General features: G+C 40.6%; 1 protein-coding gene across 8 annotated transcripts in view; it reads right to left on the bottom strand.

The window, feature by feature from the left end:
- Positions 1-13,455, bottom strand: part of LOC140726639 (phospholipid scramblase 1-like) — a 46,184-nt gene extending 32,729 nt beyond the window's left edge. For 2 of the 8 annotated variants that reach the window (XM_073043260.1, XM_073043263.1), the window contains exon 1: positions 12,975-13,050. Coding sequence is in view for 4 of the 8 variants with exons in the window: in XM_073043255.1 (XP_072899356.1) it covers positions 9,726-9,819 (94 nt within the window). In the remaining 4 variants the exon portion in view is untranslated. Of the gene's footprint in view, positions 1-1,325; positions 2,718-9,725; positions 9,864-12,974; positions 13,051-13,410 lie in introns of those variants that run through there. The other 6 variants (XM_073043255.1, XM_073043256.1, XM_073043257.1 and 3 more) reach the window with 6 other exon arrangements.
- Positions 13,456-22,375: the final 8,920 nt, after the last annotated feature.

Raw genomic sequence — 22,375 nt, 5'->3', positions numbered from 1 at the left:
GGGAAACGAGAGGGAAATTTATTTAGTATAAGATAGTACACAGATATTATTGGACACCAACTAGACTCTACAAAATGGGGATTGTTGATAATCATTTATGCTGGAAATGTAATAGAGGTGGGCACATATTCTCACATGATTTGGGAGTGTTCCATGGTTTGTCCATTTTGGTGTAAAGTTCTAGATTTGTTGGGGAATTGGTCGGGTCCTACACTGCCCTTGTGCCCACGGCTTTGTCTCCTGGGTGATAGGGCAATGATACCTAATGTAAACAGTGACAATTTTGCTATTTTAAAGGTGGGTTTTTTTTTAGTTAGTTGGATTCTCTTTTTTTTCCTTCTTTTCTGATCAGCTTTTTTTCTTCAGCTTTATTAATTGCATATATATCAATTTGTTGAAGTTTTGTATCATTTTATAGCTGTAGAAGATTATGTATCAATAAAAAGATTCTAAAATATAAAATAAAGGTGGGTCTCATCACAGCTGCAGGAATTACTGTATGGAAAGCAGCCAGTGAGTAAGTGGGCCAGTGAAAGAGTGGAGATTTGAGGCTTTGACTCGAGAGATTCTGGCAGTTTTGGCAGTTGGACTCTGCAATCAAGTCAATCAAGATTTCAATAGCTCAGACTCAGCAGAAAGCAGCTGATTGGGCAATCCAGTTCAGGTGACCAAGCAGTTTGAAAAGCTCAAACAAATAAATAGAGGGGTAGTGCAAGATGTGTGGGATCAATTTTGGTTGTATGTTAATTTAAATTTAAATTAGAAGTTTTTTTCTGTTTCTTAGTATTATATGTTTTCCTACCGTGGGATGGCTGTGTAAATATTGTATCTGCTCTATGATATACTGTGCTGCTTTGTAAAATAAGAAATAATAATAAAAATTTGAATTACAAAAAACTTGTTTGAAAATTCATTTCATCTCCTGATCAACCCTCATGTGAATCGTTTTCAAAAAAATCAGTCCCAAACATTCTTTTTTGTTGTCCTACACCTACAGCTATTGGATTGGGGTCCAGATTATTGTTTCCTTGTGTATTTTTGTAGTTTTAATTTTCTTTACACTTGCTTATAACGTTTGTGTGACACCTGTTTGTCTGCACTGCCAGTCTAGTTTACAGAACAAGGGCAGAGCATGAGGACAAACTTTTCATTACTTAGTGTATTTGATGTCCCTTATTGTCATATGCTGACACTACCTGACCTATACTCTGATGAACATTTTTTTTTAAATGGCAGTGTCTATAAGATTAGCACCTCATTCTTGACTTCTGCAAAACATTTTCAACACATTATCTCTAGTTCTATCACATTTTAAAAGTAACAACCTTTTGAACTTCCTTTATTTTCCAATGCCTCTTCAAAATCATCGGGGTATAGCAGAGGTTACTGGGAATGAAAGGGTGAACGTATGATTATTTGGTGGCTCTGGGCCTGTACTAGCTGGAGTTCAGAAGATCAAGAGGGGAATCCCATTGAAACCTATCAAATACTGAAAAGCCTAGATAGAGTGGATGTAGAGAGGATGTTTCCTATTGTAAGGTTGTCTTGGAAAAGTGGGCAAGGACCCAGAATATAAGGACGCCCCTTTAGAACAGAGATGATGAGGAAACTCTATAACTGGAGGGTGGTAAACCTGTGGAATTCATTGTTACAGACAGCTGTGTCATTGGGTAAATTTAAAGTAGAGGTTGATAAGTTTCTGATTAGTAAAGGCGTCAAAGTTTACGGGGAGAAGGCGGAAGATAATAAGTGTACTTTGAATAGGACTAAAAGGGACAATAAATCAGCCATGATTTACTGTGGAGCAGACGCGATGAGCCAAATGCCCCAATTCTGCTCCTGTGTCTTATGGTCGCCTCTTGATTGGATACATTTTGCTCTGTACTGCTCAACTTACTGACTTACAGTCAAAAGTTACATGGAGCCATAATTAAACTGCACAACTTCCTGAGTGTGAAATCTGTTCTGGTTGATATGGATATCTTTTCTGAGACAGAAGGAGAAAGCACTGTAAAAAAAACAGCATTCTTTTTCTATCGTATCATTGAAAATGTTGCTGCAATTTTTTCTCCAGTTGTTCGTGCATGTTGCATAATGTGTTTTTTGATGCAACAAGTTTCACATTGCGTAACTTATAGAGAACATTTTTATTCTAGGATTTGTAGGTCCATGGTTGTAGTCTTTCTTGAACTAATGGAAACGCACTGACAAACTTAAGTTTTCACACCAGTTCTGGAGAGTATGCAGATCCTTGGTGAAGGTACTCCCTTCTGAGTTTCATTGGACCAATTAACTTAAAAGCTGTCATTTCTCTTCAGAAGTGGCAAGCTTTTTCTACTGAGGTTAGGTGGGACTGCAACCAGAGGTCATAGGTAAAGGGTGAAAGATGAAAAGTTTAGGGTAACTAGGGAAAACTTCTTCACTCAGAAGGTCATGAGAGTGCAGAATGAGCTGGCAGCACAAGTGGTGCTTGCAAGCTTGATTTCAACATTTAAGTGATGTATGGATAGGTACATGGATGGTAGGGGCATCGAGGGCTATGGTTCTGGTGCAGGGCAATGGGAGTAGGCAGTTTAAATGGTTTCAGCATGGGCTAGATGGGCCAAAGGGCCTGCTTCTGTGCTGTCACTTTTCTATGGCTCTAGAAAGCAAAAGAAAGGTCTATTAATACTGATGTTAAGTTACCATTTTAAGTTGTTAACTCTCAAACATGACACAAGATCTTCAGAGAAATGTTGGTGTTAGTACTAATCTTTACATTACTTGATAAAGAAAAATGGCCAGTCAAAATGCAACTGCTCAGGTCATCAAAAACAAAAGTGGCTGGAAACCTCCATTTTGGAAAAGAACTGGATCAACAGCACCAACCCTTTGATGGAAGTTGCATGAAATGTAGCTGTAAACCCAAAAATCAAATCTGATGAATTGCAGCATCAAGATTATAGCCTGTGAGAGTTCTGGAGCTCTTTTCTTTATGTTGCTTTTACAGTCAAGTGTTGGAGGAAGTGTATTACCATGGAGTACAGACTGGTTGTCACAAAAGTAAAAGGTTAGAATCAATGGTTCCTTTTCAGGCCGTAGGAGCATCACTATTGAGATTGGTTGTTGCTCTCAAAGGTTTTAGGATTTTAATCTATGGTCTGAGAGGGAATGAAAGGCAAGGTTTGCAAGTTTGCCAATCATGTAGAAATAGGAGTTGTGATAAGCTACTATGTTATAGCACTGGAAACAGACAGAGTCAGCATAATTGAGGTAATCAATTTGGAAAGAGGAATCAAAGGTCATGTATATGGAAGGACATTCGAAACAAGTGAAGCTCGGGGTTTTGTAATACATGTTCTATTACATGGATTACAAAATGCTAGCAGGTAGATCCAATAAGTAGATAACAAGGCAAATTTCACATTGTCCTTCATTGCAAAGGGGTTGGAGTTTGAAAATACACTTCCCATGGAGAGCTGAGGTTACAAATGGAATACTGGGCACAGCTTCAGCCCCCTTACCTAAACGGAGCCAATCCAAAAGAGATTCACTGGGCTAATTCCCAAGAGACCATTATTCCTTCAAGAGAGGGAAGACAGTTTGGGTCTGTATTCCATGCCTTAGAAGAATAAAAGGTGACCTATTTCAAACATATAAAATCCCAAAGGAGTTTGACAGCACAGATGTTGTCATGTTTTCACAAGTGGGAGAGTCACAAACCAGGGGACAAAGCTGCTCAGTTTAAGGGGAATAGATATGACATATTCAAATTTATAATACTGAATGGTTCAAAGTAGTAAAGGGGAGCCTTCAGGTCTAATACTTAACTCATTTGCCAACTGATTACCTGGTCATTATTCATTCTGCTGCCTTAGAATGACCCTGTGGAAAAGTTTGCTGCTATACTTGTCTGTAGAATAGTGACCACACTGAATTCACTGCCCGATAACCATTTGGAATATGAAAAATACAAATGTTATTCCACATTATTTGTACTTTTAGAATGCCCCAACTTTAACTTGCAAAAGATTTATAAAGTTAAAAACAAGATAGCCTTCCCCATCTTTGATCTTCAATTCACCAATACAAGTTAAATAAAATTAGGTACAGTGGAATGCAAAAGTTTGGGCACCCGGGTCAAAATTTCTGTTACTGTGAATAGCTAAGCGAGTAAAAGATGACCTGATTTCCAAAAGGCATAAAGTTAAAGATAACACATTTCTTTAATATTTTAAGCAAGATTTCTTTTTTATTTTATTTTCATCTTTTGCAGTTTCAAAATAACAAAAAAGGAAAAGGGCCCAAAGCAAAAGTTTGGGCACCCTGCATGGTCACTACTTAGTAACACCCCCTTTGGCATGTATCTCAGCTTGTAAACACTTTCTGTAGCCAGCTAAGAGTCTTTAAGTTCTTGCTTGGGGAATTTTCACCTATTCTTCCTTGCAAAAGGCTTCTAGTTCTGTGAGATTCTTGGACCGTCTTGCATGCACTGCTCTTTTGAGGTCTATCCACAGATTTTCGATGATGTTTAAGTCGGGGGACTGTTAGGGCCATGGCAAAACCTTCAGCTTGCGCCTCTTGAGATCATTCATTGTGGATTTTGAGGTGTGTTTAGGATCATTATCCTGTTGTAGAAGCCATCCTCTTTTCATCTTCAGCTTTTTACAGATGGTGTGATGTTTACTTCCAGAAGGTATGTAATTGAATTCATTCTTCTCTCTACCAGTGAAATGTTCCCCAAGCCACTGGCTGCAACACAAGCCCAAAGCATGATCAATCTACCCTCATGCTTAACAGTTGGAGGGGTGTTCTCTTCATGAAATTCTGCACCTTTTTTTTCTCCAAACATACCTTTGCTCATTGCAGCCAAAAAGTTCTATTTTAACTTCATCAGTCCACAGGACTTGTTTCCAAACTGCATCAGGCTTGTTTAGATGTTCCTTTGCAAACTTCTGATGCTGAATTTTGTGATGAGGATGCAGGAAAGGTTTTCTTCTGATGACTCTTCCATGAAGGACATATTTGTGCAGGTGTTGCTGCACAGTAGAACAGTGCACCACCACTCCAGAGTCTGCTAAATCTTCCTGAAGGTCTTTTGCAGTCAAACGGGGGTTTTGATTTGCCTTTCTAGCAATCCTATGACCAGTTCTCTTGGAAAGTTTTCTTGGTCTTCCAGACCTCAACTTGACCTCCACCGTTCCTGTTAACTGCCATTTCTTAATTATATTATGAACTGAGGAAACAGCTACATGAAAACACTTTGCTAAATTCTTATAGCCTTCTCCTGCTTTGTGGGCATCAATTATTTTAATTTTCAGAGTGCTAGGCAGCTGCTTAGAGGAGCCCATGGCTGCTGATTGTTGAAACAAGGTTTGAGGAGTCAGGGTATTTGCATAACCTGGCCTTCCTAACGATGATTATGAATAAGCCATAGCTCTAACAAGCTAATTAAGGTCTGAGACCTTGGTAAGAGTTTTCTGAGAGCTTAAATCTCTTGGGGTGCCCAAACTTCTGCATGGTTCTCCTTTCCTTTTTTTCCCACTCTAAGAAAGTACAAAACAAAAATAATACACTAATCTTGCTTAAATGTTGAAAAAAATGTTTCATCTTTAACTTCATAACTTTTGGAGATCAGTTCATCTTCTACTCACTTAACTAATCACAGTAACAGAAATTTTGACCGGGGTGCCCAATCCTTTCCATGCCACTGTACCAAAATAATGCGGAGGCAGTGGGTAGGGTCCTTGCTGAGATTGGACTGGTGGATACGGAGCAGCACTGGGCTCAGAAGCAGGATACAAATGAAGACCTTGGGAGGGAAAAATAAACTGCATTAAATGGTTTGAAAACTAAAGCAAGTGGACACTAGCTTTGGAGTCATAGAGAAGTACAGCACAGCAACAGGTCCTTCAGCCTTCTAGACAGCACTGAACATCATTCCGGCAGATCCTACAACCAAGCTGGTGCCAAATCAGCTTGATAAGCTTTCCTTTGGACCACACTAATGAAAGTGAGAGGAGGATCTTGACAACAGGGCATCTCAGGATCTCCATACCTTCTACCTAGGCTTGTTATGATGATCGTCATCATCCATTGCCCTTCGAGACAGATGGATGCCAACACCAATCAATGGGGTGAATGCAAGCAGGCTTTTTCCACTGAAGTGAGTAGGACTACAACCAGAGATCCTGGGTTAGGTTGAAAGGTGAAAAGTTTAAGGGGAACACGAGGGAAACTTCTTCACTCAGAGGGTCATGAGAGTGTGGAAGGAGCTGCCAGCACATGGTCTATGTGAGCCGGATTTCAAAGTTTTAGAGAAGTTTGGATTGTTACATGGATGGGAGGGGTATGGCAGGTTGTGGTTCCGGTGCAGGTCAATGGGAACAGGCAGAAGTATTCAAATGATTTGTCATCTCTGAAAAAGGACCGCTTATAACCAAAGTAATGTTAAGAGTAAATCTACCAGAATATAGCAATGGAGCAGTTCTAATTTGCAAGTAGTTTGCTGAAAGACAAAATGAAACTTCCAGAATCAAATGCCATTACTCAACAACATGCTAGCTCAGAGATGGGGCTTTGAAATGAATAGTCAAATTGCTAACTTTAATAACTTCAATGAAACTCTGGCCAGTGGATTTGAAGCAAGTGCTAATTCTGAGTCAGCACAACTACAGTCCCTCATCTGCATGCCCTGTTCACTGTCTGCATGAAATTGATATGGAGGAGCTCTGACAGAACATCAACAGCAGTCCAATGAAATAAAGCAGTTGCAGGAAGTCACACGTGTGATAGATCTGGAATGAGGACAGCAACTTGATGTGATGTGAATGCAACCAAAGTTTTCGTGAACATTGAAGATAAAATGCTGTTGCTGACTTTGAAAGCAATTCTTTTTTTAAGGTATTAAGTTCTTTCCCCCAATGTCTTCTACCCTGTCAGAAAACTAGAAAAGATTCCTCACCCAAGAAGAGGGATGAGACCAAGTTGGGTTTAGGTATAATAAATTGAAGGAAGCTAATCTATTAGATATCAAGGAACAGAAAGCATTAATTTGAAGTGATGGTTAAAAGATGCAGAAGAATGTGAAAAAAAAACTTTTCATAAAAAGGTCATTATCCACTTCCGGTTGGCAGCCATATGGAGTAGTTGCAGAGAATGAGCGCTCTGTTCTATTTTCTATCTCCACACTCCTCCTTCCCCCTTCCCTCACACAAAACTGTTAGACTTTTTGCTCTTCCACCTGCCTGCGACTACACTCGCTTCACAATGACTTCAAGGAGTACTAAGCCCGGGAAAAAAGACGACTGAGTGACTGGCCTGACTGTGGAGACCATCTCCACGCTGCTAGACCAACATCGTGCGGCGTTATTGGCTGAATTCAAACCTTCTTTCAGCTGGAAGCAAAACTTGACCAAATACAATCCACAGTGGAGGATCATGGCCAACACTTACCTTCTCTCGAGCTCGCCACGAATGACTTGAGCCAGCGTGTCAGTGAACTGGAAACAATTTGCTCCAGCTTACATGAAAACAATATCAAGTTAACAGCTAAAGTTACTGACCTGGAAGGCCGGAGCAGATGGCAGAACCTACGCTTCCTGGGCCTGCCCAAGTCTGTCAAAGAAGGGCGTCCTACTGAACTTTTTTCCACTTTGCTTTGTGAGATCTTCAGGAAACAACCCTCCTGCCCCCGCTGGAGATTGATAGAGCCCACTGTTCACTAGCAGCCAAACCAGCCCCAGGACAGCCCGGTTATTCTTCGCCTGCACTGCTACTAGATTAAAGATCTCCTGGTTAGAGAGGCCCGGCGGAGAGGGAAGCTAGAATACCGCAGCCAACAGATTCGGGTTGTGGAAGACTACTCTCTTGAAGTTTTGAGCCTGCGAACTGAGTATAGAGAAGTAATGAAGGAGCTGTACAACTGAGGACTCAGGCCTTCCCTACTCTATCATGTGCGGCTCTGCATCACACTTCCCAGTGGTGATAAGAAGTGGCTACGCTCGGTTGATGAAGCATGGAACTACATCGATAGCTTGCCCATTGCATGGAACTCTTCATAAAATACTTCTTTTTCCCCATACCCTCTGCAGGCAATAGTAGCAGTGCCTGGATAGCGAGGTCTGGTTTGACTTGGCCAGGTTATGTACTGACTACTACAAAGGGTGGAACAATATGCACTCAAACTGCTCTCTCTCTCTCTCTCAAGAGTATTTCCTTTTATCTCCAATTCAATGAATTCTACAACCTTTCATGGGAAGAGCACTGGGTAAAGTCTGCTTATTTTTTTTTCACTTTTTTCAAATATAAGTTTATATTTCTGTTTTATGGTTCATTTTTTAGAACCATGTTTAACAAACCTTGGGGAAATTGTTTACCTCTCATTAAACACAATGTCTCTTTAAGAGTGTTAAATGCTTACTGTTTCCTTTAAATAACAACGGAGTTGCAGAAGATGCTACAAGTGACAGGAAATTGTACTGTTGGATGAATATTGTTCTTAAGAGCTTGCTGCTATGTTCTTTGGCAGCTGTGTGGTTGTGGGGTGGGGGAGGGTACTCCAAAGCTGGTACGGGTTTAAGATCTCCAGAAGTTCTTGCTATACAGGATATATTTCTGCCTTGTTTCTCTGTTTTACACCCCAGAGTTGATACCCAAAACCTTGATACTGCTTATGCCTATTAATCTGTATCTTTTTTAAAGGAGAATAGTTAGTCCATTAAATTTTGTGAGCTGGAATGTCAAAGGACTGAATCACCCTGTTAAAAGAAGGAAGGTGTCCTCGCATCTCAAACAGTTTAATACAGAAATTGCATTTCTACAAGAAACACACATTCGCAGTTCTGATAATTCCCGTCTTATGTCACGATAGGCGGGGCAGCACTTCCACTCCACTTTTCAGGCTGCCAAGGGGGTCTCAATTCTCATAAATCAAAACGTTCCCTTTGAGCTCCACAACACGGTATCAGACACAAACGGCAGCTTTGTCATTGTCTCAGGGAAATTACATAATACATTGGTAGTGCTGTCTAACATATATGCTCCTAAGTCGGACGATGTGGGCTTCTTTGAATGTTTTTTTTGTGCTGCTTGATCTGAGTTCATACTCTCTCATACTAGGTGGAGACTTCAACTGTTGATTAGATCCGGTGCTGGATCGATCGTCTCCTATTCCTAGAGTACTAAGCAAATCTGCCTCATTAATTCAGTCCTTCCTTTCCAACTATGGCATCTCCGATGTATGGCATTTTCTCCACCCAAATAAGAGAGAATATTCTTCCTTCTCACACGTTCAGCACACCTTTACTAGAATTGACTATTTTATAAAATCGATAATCAGCTGATTCCTTCGGTCCGTTCCTGTGTTTACCAGAGCTTAGCGATATCAGACCATGACCTGGTTGTCCTGTCCATAACTCTTCTTGGCCTTCCTCATATAAATAAGTATTGTCATTTCAATTCAACCTTACTGTCAGATAATGATTTTGTAAAATTTATGGAGGACCAGATAATCTTTTTCCTTAACACCAACACGTCACCTGAAACCTCAAGCCTGGTTGTTTGGGATGCTATGAAAGCATACTTCAGGGGTCAAATAATTTCCCACACTGTGAATATGAAAAGAAAGACTGGATCTGGCCAATCAAATTAAAGAAATAGACCAACAATGTGCTCAATTTAAAAATCCAGTGTTGTACAAAAAACGAGTGGAACTCCAAACTAAATTTGATCTTATTTCCACTCACCCAACTGAATGCCAACTTTTGAAGAGCAAGAGCCGGTTTTATATCCACGGTGACAAATCAACCAATTAAGGGGCCTTAAAGCCAAACAATGCATCACAAAACTTCGAATGGAAAACGGAAGCTTCACCTCGAATCATTCTGAAATCAACAACACATTCAGGAATTTTTACTCCCAACTTTATTTTTCTGAATCCCAAATGATAGCATTTCAGTCCAGAATTTTTTAAACAGCTTAAATATCCCCATATTCTCCTGATTTCAAAATGAGACTGAATGAGCCAATATCATTCGAGGAAATATCCTCAGCCATCTCATCACTGCAAACTGGTAAATCTCCAGGACATGACGGGATCCCTTTAGAATTCTTTAAATCATTTTTGTCACTGCTCTTACCTCAATTAACCTTGATTCCATTTGATTTGTTTAAACAAGGTAAATTGCTAGCATCATTCAATGAGGCATGCATCATTCTTCAAGTGAAGACAGGCAAGGATCCAACAGAGTGCTCCTCATACAGGCCAATCTCTCTGTTAAATGTCGATGTCAAAATTTTAGCTAAAGTTTTGGCCCGTAGACTGGAGAATATCCTACCCTCAATTATTTCTGAAGACCAAACTAGCTTAATCAAAAACCACCTCCCCTTTTTTAACATACGCCACCTCTTTAATATGTTATACTCACCTTCAGTTAGGATCCCTGAATGTGTCAGTTTCTTAGACGCAGAGAAAGCATTCCACCATGTGAAATGGAATTACCTCTTCGCTGTTTTAGAAAAATTTGATTTCGGACCTATTTTTATCATGTGGATTAAACTGTTATATTCGCGTCCAACCGCCTCTGTTTTGACCAACTCTCAGCAATCCCAACCCTTCAACCTCAAACGTGGAACTCGTCAAGGGTGCTCTTTAAGCCCTTTACTTTTCGATCTGGCGATTGTGTTCCATAGTTGTGCGGACGTGACAGGAATTTGGAGGGGGGCAGTTGAGCCCAAACTTTCCTTTTATGCTGACAATCTTTTACTTTTTATATCAAACACAATCACCTCCTTACCCCCCATGTTCTCACTCTCTGACAAATTTAGCCAGTTTTCTGGATACAAACTTAACTTACACAAGAGCGAACTTTTTCCAATAAATAGAGAAGCACAAATGTTTCATCACCTCCCTTTTAAAGTAGTGAATAACCAATTTACTTACCTTGGTGTCACAGTAACAAGGAAATACAAGTGTCTTTTGGAGAAAACTTTATTATTTTGTTAAATCAAACAAAACAGAACCTAGTACACTGGTCACGCCTGTCCATGTCCCTGATGGGCTGAATCAACGTTGTCAAAATGAACACCCTTGCTAAATCTTTATTTCTTTTTCAATCCATACCAATTTTTATTCCTAAAGCCTTTTTTGAATTGCTAGACTCAGTCATATCGTCTTACCTATAGAAGGGCAAGCATCCCCGACTGAATAAAGCTCATCTTCAAAAATCTAGAAGTGTTGGGGCATGACTCTGCCCAATTTCCACCTATACTACTGGACAGTTAACATTCGTTGTCTCATCTTTTGGTCTCATTTTTATAATCAGTCCGACTGCCCATTATGGGTGACAATGGAGCTGAACTCTACTAAGAATGTTTCCATCTCTGCACTTCTTGGATCCGCACTCCTTTTTTGTACATCTAAATCAATCCTGTCATCAGGCACACCCTGAGAGTGTGGGCCAAGTTCAGAAAGCATAGTGGTCTCCATGGCTTCTCTCTTTCTAGTCCTATTCTACATTATCATCTCTTCCAGCTTTCTATACGTGATTCAACATTTCAAGACTAGTACAGAAAGGGCATCAGATGCTTTAAAGATCTTTTTTTAGACAACTGTTTTGCATCATTTGAACAACTGTCTGCAAAGTTTAATCTACCCAACACTTATTTCTTTAGATATTTGCAAATTAGACATTTTATCTGCCCTCTGATACCAAACTTCCCTGAGACACCTGACACACACGACATTGATATGTTTCTCTGTTTGAATCCATTGCACAGAGGTCTAATATCTTTTATCTGCGACAAACTGGTGACTGAGGTGAGCCTGTCTTGACAAAATTAAATCTGCCTGGGAGCAAGGTTCAAACTTCTCAATGTCAGATGAGGTATGGGATGAAGTCCTCAAATTAGTTAACTCAACCTCTTTATGTGCCCGCCACTGCCTGTTACAGTTCAAGGTCGTACACAGGGCCCATATGTCCACAAATGTATTATCTCACATTTACCCAGATGTTAATACCTGTTGCGACAAATGTAAAAGGGGCGAGGTTTCCCTTATCCATATGTACTGGACAAGCTCTAGTTTGGAGAAATTCTGGAAAGATGTCTTCCAAACTCTATCCCAAATACTTAATTACAATTTGGAACCCAACCCTTTGATTGCTCTTTTCGGCACCTCCGGAAAGGGGGACACGCACCTAAGTCCAAGTAAACGTCGCACATTGTCTTTTGCTTCTCTGTTGGCCAGGCGCTCAGTTTTGCTCAAGTGGAGGGATGCTGCCCAAACCAACCACACTGAGTGGCTCAGGGACATCATGTCCAGTCTACACCTTGAGAATATCCACTATTCAATCCTCAATTCCGAAATGAAGTTCCAGAAAGTGTGGGAACCCTTTCTTGAATAGTTTCAAAATCCCAGCCAGACTAAAGGTCCATTTTCTCTCCCTTTCCTCAGTACATAAATCCTTGACCTCCAGCATTTTCCAGTAAAACTCTTCAGACTCAAATTTGTTATCATACAACAGCTTATGTATTAGAAAAATACATCTTCTCTATACCAATGCAGCTCTGTGGGGACAAAGGTTCTGTTTAACACTTTTTGCCAATGCATTGACGGCTTGGAGTTGCGGACTGGGTGGGGTGGGGCGATAATCAAAGCATGTTTGTATTATAGGTGCATCTCTTTCATAAATGTGAATTGTATATTTAATAAATTTGTTATGCACTGCAAAATTCTCCTTTATACTATGATCTCTTTATTTAAGAAAAACAATAAAAATACTGTTGGAAAAAAGGTCTGCAACTCACTGACTGCAAGGGCAGTGTAAACACAATTAACCTGGGCTTTCAAAATCAGGGCATTGGATCGGTAGGGAAATGGGACAAAGATGAGCTCTACTGGAAGCTAGAGCTTAATGTGTGTAATAATGGTGTGTGTGTGTGTGTGTGTGTGCTGTGTGTGTGTGAAAACACACCATCACCAATCCCAGACCCACCAAGCTGAAACACCTTTTCCTTGTGAAGTGAGGTGATTGCCAGATAACAATATTCCACATCTATCTCCGAATTGGTTTTCCTGTGGATAAGACCACAACATTGATTACAGCTCCTCCTCGATCAAAAAGGAAGTTAAGGTTAGACAGCTTACTCAAAACTGTTAATGAACAATTAATTCCAACATAACTCTTGACCCCAGCTGGCTCACGATCCATCCCGCATTGTTAGAAATTTCTAGCATGGCCAAATCACCAAAAAGTGAAATGAGGTAACTGTGTATTCTATCTTACAGATTAAAAGCATCTTTTAACTACAGTTATTGTGTGATTAACCAAAGTCTTTGCATAAAGTCTATTTTGTTACGATTTTTCCATAAACGTCCCCATTGTTTTAGGAGCTACATTTAAAAGTATTAATTGATAAACGTGAACTTACCTTGAGCAGCCATATCATGCACTTCTTTCAACCCAAAACAGCCTCTGAAAACAAAGGAGAAAATAATTAGGAAACTATAATTTAATAAGCATAGCTAAATATTTTAAGCATTTATTAACCATTTTTTCTATTTCCTAATTTCTAAAGATATAAATGTACAAAAACACATTTAAACATTTAACTAGAATGAAATCACAATCCATCATCCTGGTACAAAAAGCACCAAACCCGGACTTCCTCAACCATCTCACCAGAGAAAGGGCAGCAGTTCTATTTGAGCCCATCTCCTCTTCCCCAATGGATCATCAAGCAAGTTGGGCAAGATGTTTACAAGACCTCCGCTGCCAAGCAGGAGCCCAAGATTACTCCCAAGCAAAACATTGCCGCAATGCAAGAGTCAAACTTAGAGTCATAGAACACACAGCACAACCAGGCCCTTCAGCCCAGTGCGAACTATTAATCTGCCTAGTCCCATTGACCTGCAGCGTAACCATGGCCCTCCATACCTCTCCCATCCCTGTACCTATCCAAACTCCTCTGAAATGTTGAAATCAAACACACATCCACAACTTCAGTTAGCAGCTTGATCCACGCTCTCACTATCCTGAGTGCAGTTCCCCTCATCTTCCTCTAGAACATTTCACCCTTAACCCATGACATCTAGCTCTAGACTCACCCAACCTCAGTGGAAAAAGCCTGTTGGCATTTACCCTATTTATACCCCTCATAATTTTGAATACCTCAATCCAATCTCCCCTTATTCTTTTACACTCTAGGAACTATTTCAAACTTTTCCAATAACTCAGGTCCTCAAGGTGACCACAACTACAAACAATACCACAAACTAGGCCCCACCAACACCTTATACAACTTCAACATAACATTCCAACTCTTGTACTCAATGCTTGGATCTATGAAGGCCAATGTGCCAACAACTTTCACTATAAACGTATGTACCTTTAATGCAACTTTCAAGTAGTTATTGATCTATATTCCCAGATCCCTCGGTCCTACTGCACTCCTCAGTGCCCTACCACTTATCGTGCAAGTCCTACCCTGATTTGTCCTCCCAAATTGCAACACCTCATACTTGTCTGTATTAAATTCCATCTGCCATTTTTAACACTACATTCCAGCTGGTGCAGATCTCACTGCAAGCATTGATAGTCCACTTTACCCCCAATCTTGGTGTCATCTGAAAATTTGCTGATCCAGTTTACTATATTATCATCCAGGTCACTGATATAGATGGCAAACAACAACAGACCCAGCACCAACACCTGCGGTACTCCACTAGTCAGAGGCCTCAAGTCACAGAGGCAACCCTTTACTACCACTCTCTGGCCTCTCCCGTGAAGTCAATGCTAATCTAATTTACTACCTCATCTTCAATGCCAAGTGACTGAATCTTCTTAACCAATCTGCTATGCAGGACCTTGTCAAAGGCCTTGCTCATGTTCACATAGACAACATCCACTGCATTGCTTTCATCCATTTTCCTGGTAACTTCCTCATAAAACTCTAATATTATTAAACACGACTTACTACATACAAAGCCATTGATTATCCCTAATCAGTCCGTCTATCCAAATATTTATACATATGTCTGATCCCTTATTATACTTGCCAATAACTTACCCACTACTGACGTCGGGCTCTCCAGCCTATAACTTCCTGTCTTATTCTTAGGGTCATTCTTAAACAACAGAACGATATTAGCTATCCTCCAGCAATTTACTCATGACCAAAGACATTTTAAATATCTCTTCTAGGGCCCCTGCAATTTCTGCATTAACTTCCCACAGGATTCAAGGGACTGCCTTGCCCAGAGGATTTATCAACCCTAATTTGCCTAAAAATACCAAACATCTCCTCCTCTGTAATCTGCAATCCTTCCACGATCTCACTACTGTCTTGCCTCACTTATATAGATTATGCCTGTCTCAGAGTAAATAAAGATGCAAAAAAAATTTAACATCTCCCCCATCTCTTTTGGCTCCATGCAAAGATGATGATTCTGATTTTCCAGAGGGCCAATTTTGTCCTTTGCAACCCATTTGTTCTTAATGTGTAGAAGCCTATCTATACACCTCATAATTTTGCAGACCTCCACCAAATCTCCTCTCAGTCCTCTTATGTTCTAGCGAATAAACTCCTAAACTATTCAATCCTTCCCTACAACTCCGATCCTCAAGTCCTGGCAACATCCTTGTAAATTTTCTCAGCAATCTCACGTACATCTTTCTTTAGGTCAGTGACCAAAACTGCAGACAATAATCCAGACTAAGCCTCAGAAACATCCTATACAATTTCAACATAACACCCCAACACCTGCACTCAATGTGTTGCTTTATGGTCCAATGTGCCAAAAGTTTTCTTTACAACCCTATCTCCCTGTGATTCCTCTTCCAAGGAATTATGGATCTGTTTTTCCAGAACCCTCTTTTCTATCCCATTTCTCAGTGCCCTACCATTCACCATGTAAGACCCACCCTGCGTGGTCCTCCCAAAGTGCAATGCCTCACACTTGTCTGCAATAAATTCCAACAGCCATTTTTCTAGCAATTTCCAATCCCACTTGTGTTTCCTGCATCAATCTGCAGTCTCTCTACAATCCTGCAGGCTGTTGGGTAGTCTACAACATAATCTCATTAATGTGGTTATATGTTTCTTATTCTTCAGTTTACCCATAAAGCCTCACTGGATGAGCTCTCCAGTCTATCCTGACTGAGCACTGCTGTGACATTATCCCTGACTATTAATGCATTCCTCCCTCTTTAGTTTAAAATAATGGAACCCCAGAACATTGTGGAACCCCAGAACATTGAGCTGCAATCTGTCTGACTAATGACTGCAGTGTCATAATTCCACCTGATGACCCACGCTCATCCACATTTCCTACGATACTCCTTGCATGGAAACAAACACAACTCAGAACATTAGTCCCACCAAGCTCAACCTTCTGATTCCTGACCTTGTATGCAGGCTTAACAACATTTTTCTCCACCTCCACTCTACTATCTATTCTGGCTCTCTGGATCCCATTCCTCTGAAACTCTAGTGTAAACCCGAAACCCCATGCAGAACTAGCAAACATTCCCACTAGGATATTTGTCCCCCTTCATTTCAGATGCAAACCATCCCTTCTATACAGGTCCCACCTTCCCTTGCAGAGAGCCCAATGATGAGAAATCTGAAGCCCTCTTTCTTGCACCAACTCCTTAGCCACATGTCATACTGTATGATCTTCCTATTTCTGGCCTCACTAGCAAGTGCCACAGGCAGCAATCCTGAGATCATAACCCTAGAGATCTTAGCAGGACCTTGTCATCCATCCCACCCACGTCATTAGCACTGACTTGTACGTCGACATCTGGCTGCTCAACCTCCCATTTACGAATATTGTGAACGCAATCCAAGATGTTTCTGACCCTGGCAGCCAGCAGCCAACAAATCTATTTGAGAACCTTGTTCACAGAAACTCCTTTCTTCAAAATTAGGACACGTTTCTAGCAAACATAGCAAAGTTACTGCCCTTCTTCATTACACTGAAGGAAATACAAGGAGATAGTTGAAACTGGGAAAGGGGGAGGGTGAAGTAAAGAGCTGGGAAGTGGATTTGTGAAAAAGAAAAGGGCTAGAAAAGGGGAATCTGATAGGAAGGCCATGGAAGAAAGGCAAGTGGGAGGAGCACCAGAGGGAGTTGATAGGCAGGTAAGGAGATGAGGGAAATAGGAATGGGGAATGTGTGCCATCAGGCTTCTGTACTTCCTTTCTGATGGTAATAATGATAAGAAGGCATGACCTCGATGATGTTCTCTATGGTGTGGAGGCCAGCGCCCATAGAATTAAGAGTTTATAGCCCTCTGCAATGTTTTCCAACCCTGTGCATTGGCACCTTCATGCTAGATGGTGATGCAAGCAGTCAGAATGGTCTCCATAGTAATCTGTAGAAATTTGCTGGAGTCTTTGGTAAAATATCGAATCTCCTCAAACTGCAAATGAAATACAACTGTGGGTGTGCCTTCTTTGTAATTGCATCAATATGTTGGGCCGAGAATACTGTAAATCTTCAGAAATGTTGCAATACAGTTAAACTTCTAATGTCACCACCTCTATCTCGGCATCATGAATCTAAACTAAGGCACTCTATAACAGTTTTTTAAAATCTGTCTCTCAAAATTCCAATTAATTCTTCAATGCTGCATTTTATGCTTATAAGAAATCCATATTCTAATATTCAAAGGCTTTTCTTACATCAAATGTACATTCACTGTTATGATTTTTTTAAATATGAACCAACTGCAATGAGGAATCTCAAAATTCTTGTATACTAGTCACATTCTGGAGAACACCCACAAACCAACCTTTTATCATGATGCTGAGATACTACCTAGGATATGCTGGGACATATCAGTGTTGTAACCAGGGGTCATTGGGTCTTTCAGGTCTTACAATATCAGACATTCTCGCCCAGGGTTAATCAAGCCCTGCCTTGTGTCCTGCAGGATTGGTCCACAGGTCACACCTCTTGATCCTTAGCTATCTGAAGGCTCGCTCAGCAGCCTCTCTGTTGGTCCTGGAGGCTCCCCTCTTTACAGTCCCCATACTGCCAAGGAGCGAGGAGGTTCTGTACAGCAAACAGCCGCCAAAACCTTTACACCCCACCTCTATAGGCTCGCATCATGCTCTCCACCACAGTCTCTGGTACTGCTCTAACAGCCCTGGTATTTGGCTTTCTTTCACTCGAACGCCTCCTCAATCTGTTCTTCCCAAAGAACTATCAGTTCTACCATGACCAAACTATTCAGCGAGGAAGCTCCGGAATCCAACTGGAAGCCAGTGGATTCCAGAAAGGGTCTGCATGAAATGGCACCAGGCTACACAAGGATGTAGAAATACCACTGTAGGCCAATCAATCCCTTTGTCCACTTAGTCATTCAGTAAAAGATAGATCATAATTTTACCTCACTGTCTCTCTCATGCACTGACCCTACCTCCTTCAGTCCAATTTATTATCTGCAATTATGCAAACAGCATGCAAATTCACAACAGGAGCAAGTCTGCCGATGCTGGAGTCCTGAAGAAGGATCTCAGCCTGAAATGGTGCCTGTTTATTCATTTCCATAGGTCCTGAGTTCTTCCAGCATTGTGTGTGTAGCATGCAAATTCTTTTATCTTTTAGACTAAGTAATTAGTTCACCAAAATGGTGAAAATATACATTGTCATGACCACAATGTCACTACAAACTAACTCTCCTTCCCAAAAATAAAAATTCACTATATAAAGTTGTTATTTACAAATGAAATTTTTTCTAAAGGTTCCAAGGTTCAATTTATTGTCAGAGTATGTGCGTACAATTCAACTCTCATATTCCTCTTCTCCAGATAGCCATGAAATACAGGAAACCATGGGAATTGTTGAAAGACATCAACTCCCACCATCCCAGCATGAAAAAGAAAAGAAACAAAACTTGCCAATCCAAAAATCCCTCACTCCCTCACCACAGAAATAAAACAGCGACAATCAAATCCCTGACCCCCCCCAGAGAAAAAGGCCAACAACAATAACATCAAATTCCCCAGCCCTTCCCACAGAAAAACAGCAACAATTGCATCACATCCCCACACAAAATACTAACAGATCACCCACCTGTCAATCAGACACAAGAAAGGCAAAACCAAAAAACAGGAGACCAATTTAAAGTACAATCCAATAATTACATGAATCTCAGAATACCAAATACATCTTCCCATCAGTATTCAGAGTGAGCAGTCACATTAACTCAGTCCTTCTGTGAAGGAGGGCCCGAATGCTGTTGACCTGGTTGCTGTCGGCGCCCTGGTGACCTCAGTTGGGAGCCTTCCCTTACACATTCGCCTTAAAGCTTCAAAATGGAGTTGTTCATGACCCCCCACCCCATTTGTCATCTTTTCCATGAGTCAGCTCGTGTTCTCGGTCCTTTTCAGGACACAGTCTCTGGTCTTCTCCACAAGGCAGCTCTCCAGACATAGCAGAGCATTAGATCATTCCAGGGTTGTACTGTTTAGAAGCCACACTGCAACTAAGGGAGTAACACTCCTCATTGGTAGAGGCAACTGAAGAGGATTCTACCAGTGGCTTTCCTTGTAACAACCTACCACAATTAACAGAACTTTCCACAATTGCCATTAGCACAGCATGACATGCCCTGGTGCATCCTCCTCGGTCTCCAGATGGAGACAATGAGATTCGCAACTGAAAATCTTTACTGCTAAGTTCTGGAGGTTCATGGGTGTTGTGTATGTTGCCGGGACATAACAAAGCTATACAAATAAAAATACGCTGGAGATGGGAGCTAAGTTAACAGGGTTCTTTACTGACTGAAACCAAACTGAACACATGTACAGGTCACTATGCACCTAATAGCACGTACGTGTTACAACAATATAAAGTAGTTCCATTTTATACAGTAGGCTATATGGTACACTCCTCCCCTTTTATTTTTATAGTGTATCAACTTTTTTTTAAAACTGGAAGCACTACACTAAACAAATATGTGTACTCTTAACATACAAATGCCTACTAATTGTTTACTTAGTAACTTAATAATATTAAAATATAATGAAGTAACATAATAATAATAATAATAATTATTATTATTATTATTATTATTATTATTACTCAAGCCTCCAGGGAGTGTCTTCTCTGCCTCTATTCTTTAGAAAGTCTCCTTGAAATCCACATCATCAGTATTGATATAAACATTAACTATTCCATTCAAAATCTTCTCCTGGCTAGTCTGTTTCAGATTCATCTTCACTTCTATCCTTAGTCACAGGATTCATTTGGAGAGGCAGCAGAAACAAGACAAGGTGCAGGGATCTTCTGACTATCCTCAGGATCAGGCGCAGTTGTTACGTCGCTCTGTTCAGATTTCAAAGCTGTTGTTGATACTCAACACCCATCCATGATTCCTTCTCAATTTGTCCTGGCTCAAGAGGGAGAATTACTTCAGATGCACATTCAGCACGTGTGAAAATACAACAATAGAAACCTTAGTTTGTTGCCAGAATTCACCTCTGTTTTAATGCTGTTTCCCAACTTCTTTGTGAAAAACAAGACACATTGGCTAAGGATTCAAAATATGTACGTGAAAAAGAAACTTTCCTGTAAAGGATTAAGTGTATGATTCTCAATGGAGGAAATGATTGGTTCAAGATTTACCTTGTACGATAGCTGTTCTGTTTCAATGGAATTGATTTTGTCCAGGAGCTTTTAAGGAATGACTAATTTTCATGGATCGTTCCCAAGGAAACTGTTCAGGAGCAAACGGAGATGCTGATCTTTTTGTAGATTTAAGCTTATTGAAAGTTCACCAATCTTCCATTATCTGTTCATTTGTTAACAAGTAATTTAACTGCACAGATAGAGGTTTTCGTCTTTTGTCTGGAATTGGAACAGGGTCATTAGGTCTCCTCCTTAGTGTTCTAGTCATTATTGGCTTTACCTCCATAGAATCTCCTGTGAGTTCCATTGTTAGCCTCTCATTCTCAATCATCTTTTTCTTTTCTAACTCAATTTTTGCCTTCATGCCCTGAAGTGTTCCTATTCCTTTCATGAACACTTCCTCAGAGTCAGCAAGTATTTGTGACAGTCTCTCAGATGTGGCCTTGCTGCCCTCCTTTGCTGACGCATCTAGTGCCATGATGGTGTTCCAATCCAACTGGATTTTCCTGAGCCTTTCACGTCCCAGCAATGGTGGTCCTCCATTTTTCAGTACAAAGAGGTTCAACTGCTGTGTTTTGTCTCCATAGGTCACTGTCACTTTAATTTTACCTTTGGGACGCACTTTCTGTCCTGTGTAAGTCTTTAGCAGTAGTTTAGTTCATTTCAGAGGTATGTGGAAAAACAGTTGTTTGTAGCCGTGTACAGAGATTACTGTTAAAGCTAAGCCTGTGTCCAACTCTATTTTCAGTGGCACGCCTGCCACTTGTGGAGTGATCCATATTACTCTTCGAACATCTGTCTCTTTCATACTGTGAAGTTGCAGACAAGACAATTCACTTTTGTCTGAGCCGTTTTCATCAGAATTGCTTTCTTTCATTTTGTGCACATTAGTGTATTTTCCTTTCTGGGGTTTCTGGTTTCTCTGTATTTTGTCCTTTTTCTGCTGTTTAGTAGCTTTGCATACTCTGCCAATGTGGCCCTGTTTGCCACAGTTACTGCAATCTTTATCTTTAAACCAACAATCATCAGGGTCATGTGAGCTGTTCCCACAATGGTAACATTTCTTTCCTTCATTTCTGTTTGGTGACTTTTTATTTGTGGCATATTCCAGAGATTTTTGTTGTATCTCGGAGGCACCCGGTGCTGCTGATTCCATTGATATTGCAATTTTAGCATTTTCTCGAAAGTAAGGTCTTTTTCACACAGGTGCCTCTTCTGTGTGGTTTCACAGTGCAAGCCACACACTAACCTATCCCTCAATGCGTCTGATAGACCAGCTCCAAATTGACAATGTCCTGATAATTTGTGCACTTCAGCACAATATTCAGAAATGCTTTCATTTTTCTCTGATTCTGTTTATGAAATTTAAATCTTTCAGCAATGACCAGTAGTTTGGGGTTTAAGTGCTGTTGGAGGGTGTCTACTATTTGCTTGAACGTTTTGTCAGCTGGCTTTTCAGGGGTCAACAAGCTCCCTGGCAGCCTGTATGTTTTCACGCCCATAACATTGAGTAAAGGCTGATTTATATTTCAGAGTACAGGCTACGTCGTAAGCCTGATTTATACTTCTGCGCATGTTGGTGTGTCTGCGTTGCTCTGCAATTCACCGCCAAAACACTAGTTGGCGGTAGGGTTTCTATGCCACTCTGTTGAGTTTCTTCATGAGAGACATGGACAAGGAAATGCATTTCAAATATTTTTGGATGTTGGCAGGTAGATTTGACAATTTGGTTCATCGTCTCCAACCATTTATTTC

This window comes from Hemitrygon akajei, chromosome 4 (genome assembly GCF_048418815.1).
Source record: "Hemitrygon akajei chromosome 4, sHemAka1.3, whole genome shotgun sequence".
Taxonomy (NCBI): domain Eukaryota; kingdom Metazoa; phylum Chordata; class Chondrichthyes; order Myliobatiformes; family Dasyatidae; genus Hemitrygon; species Hemitrygon akajei.
The sequence above is the reverse complement of the archived record's forward strand: the minus strand, read 5'-3'. Positions and strand labels throughout refer to the sequence as shown.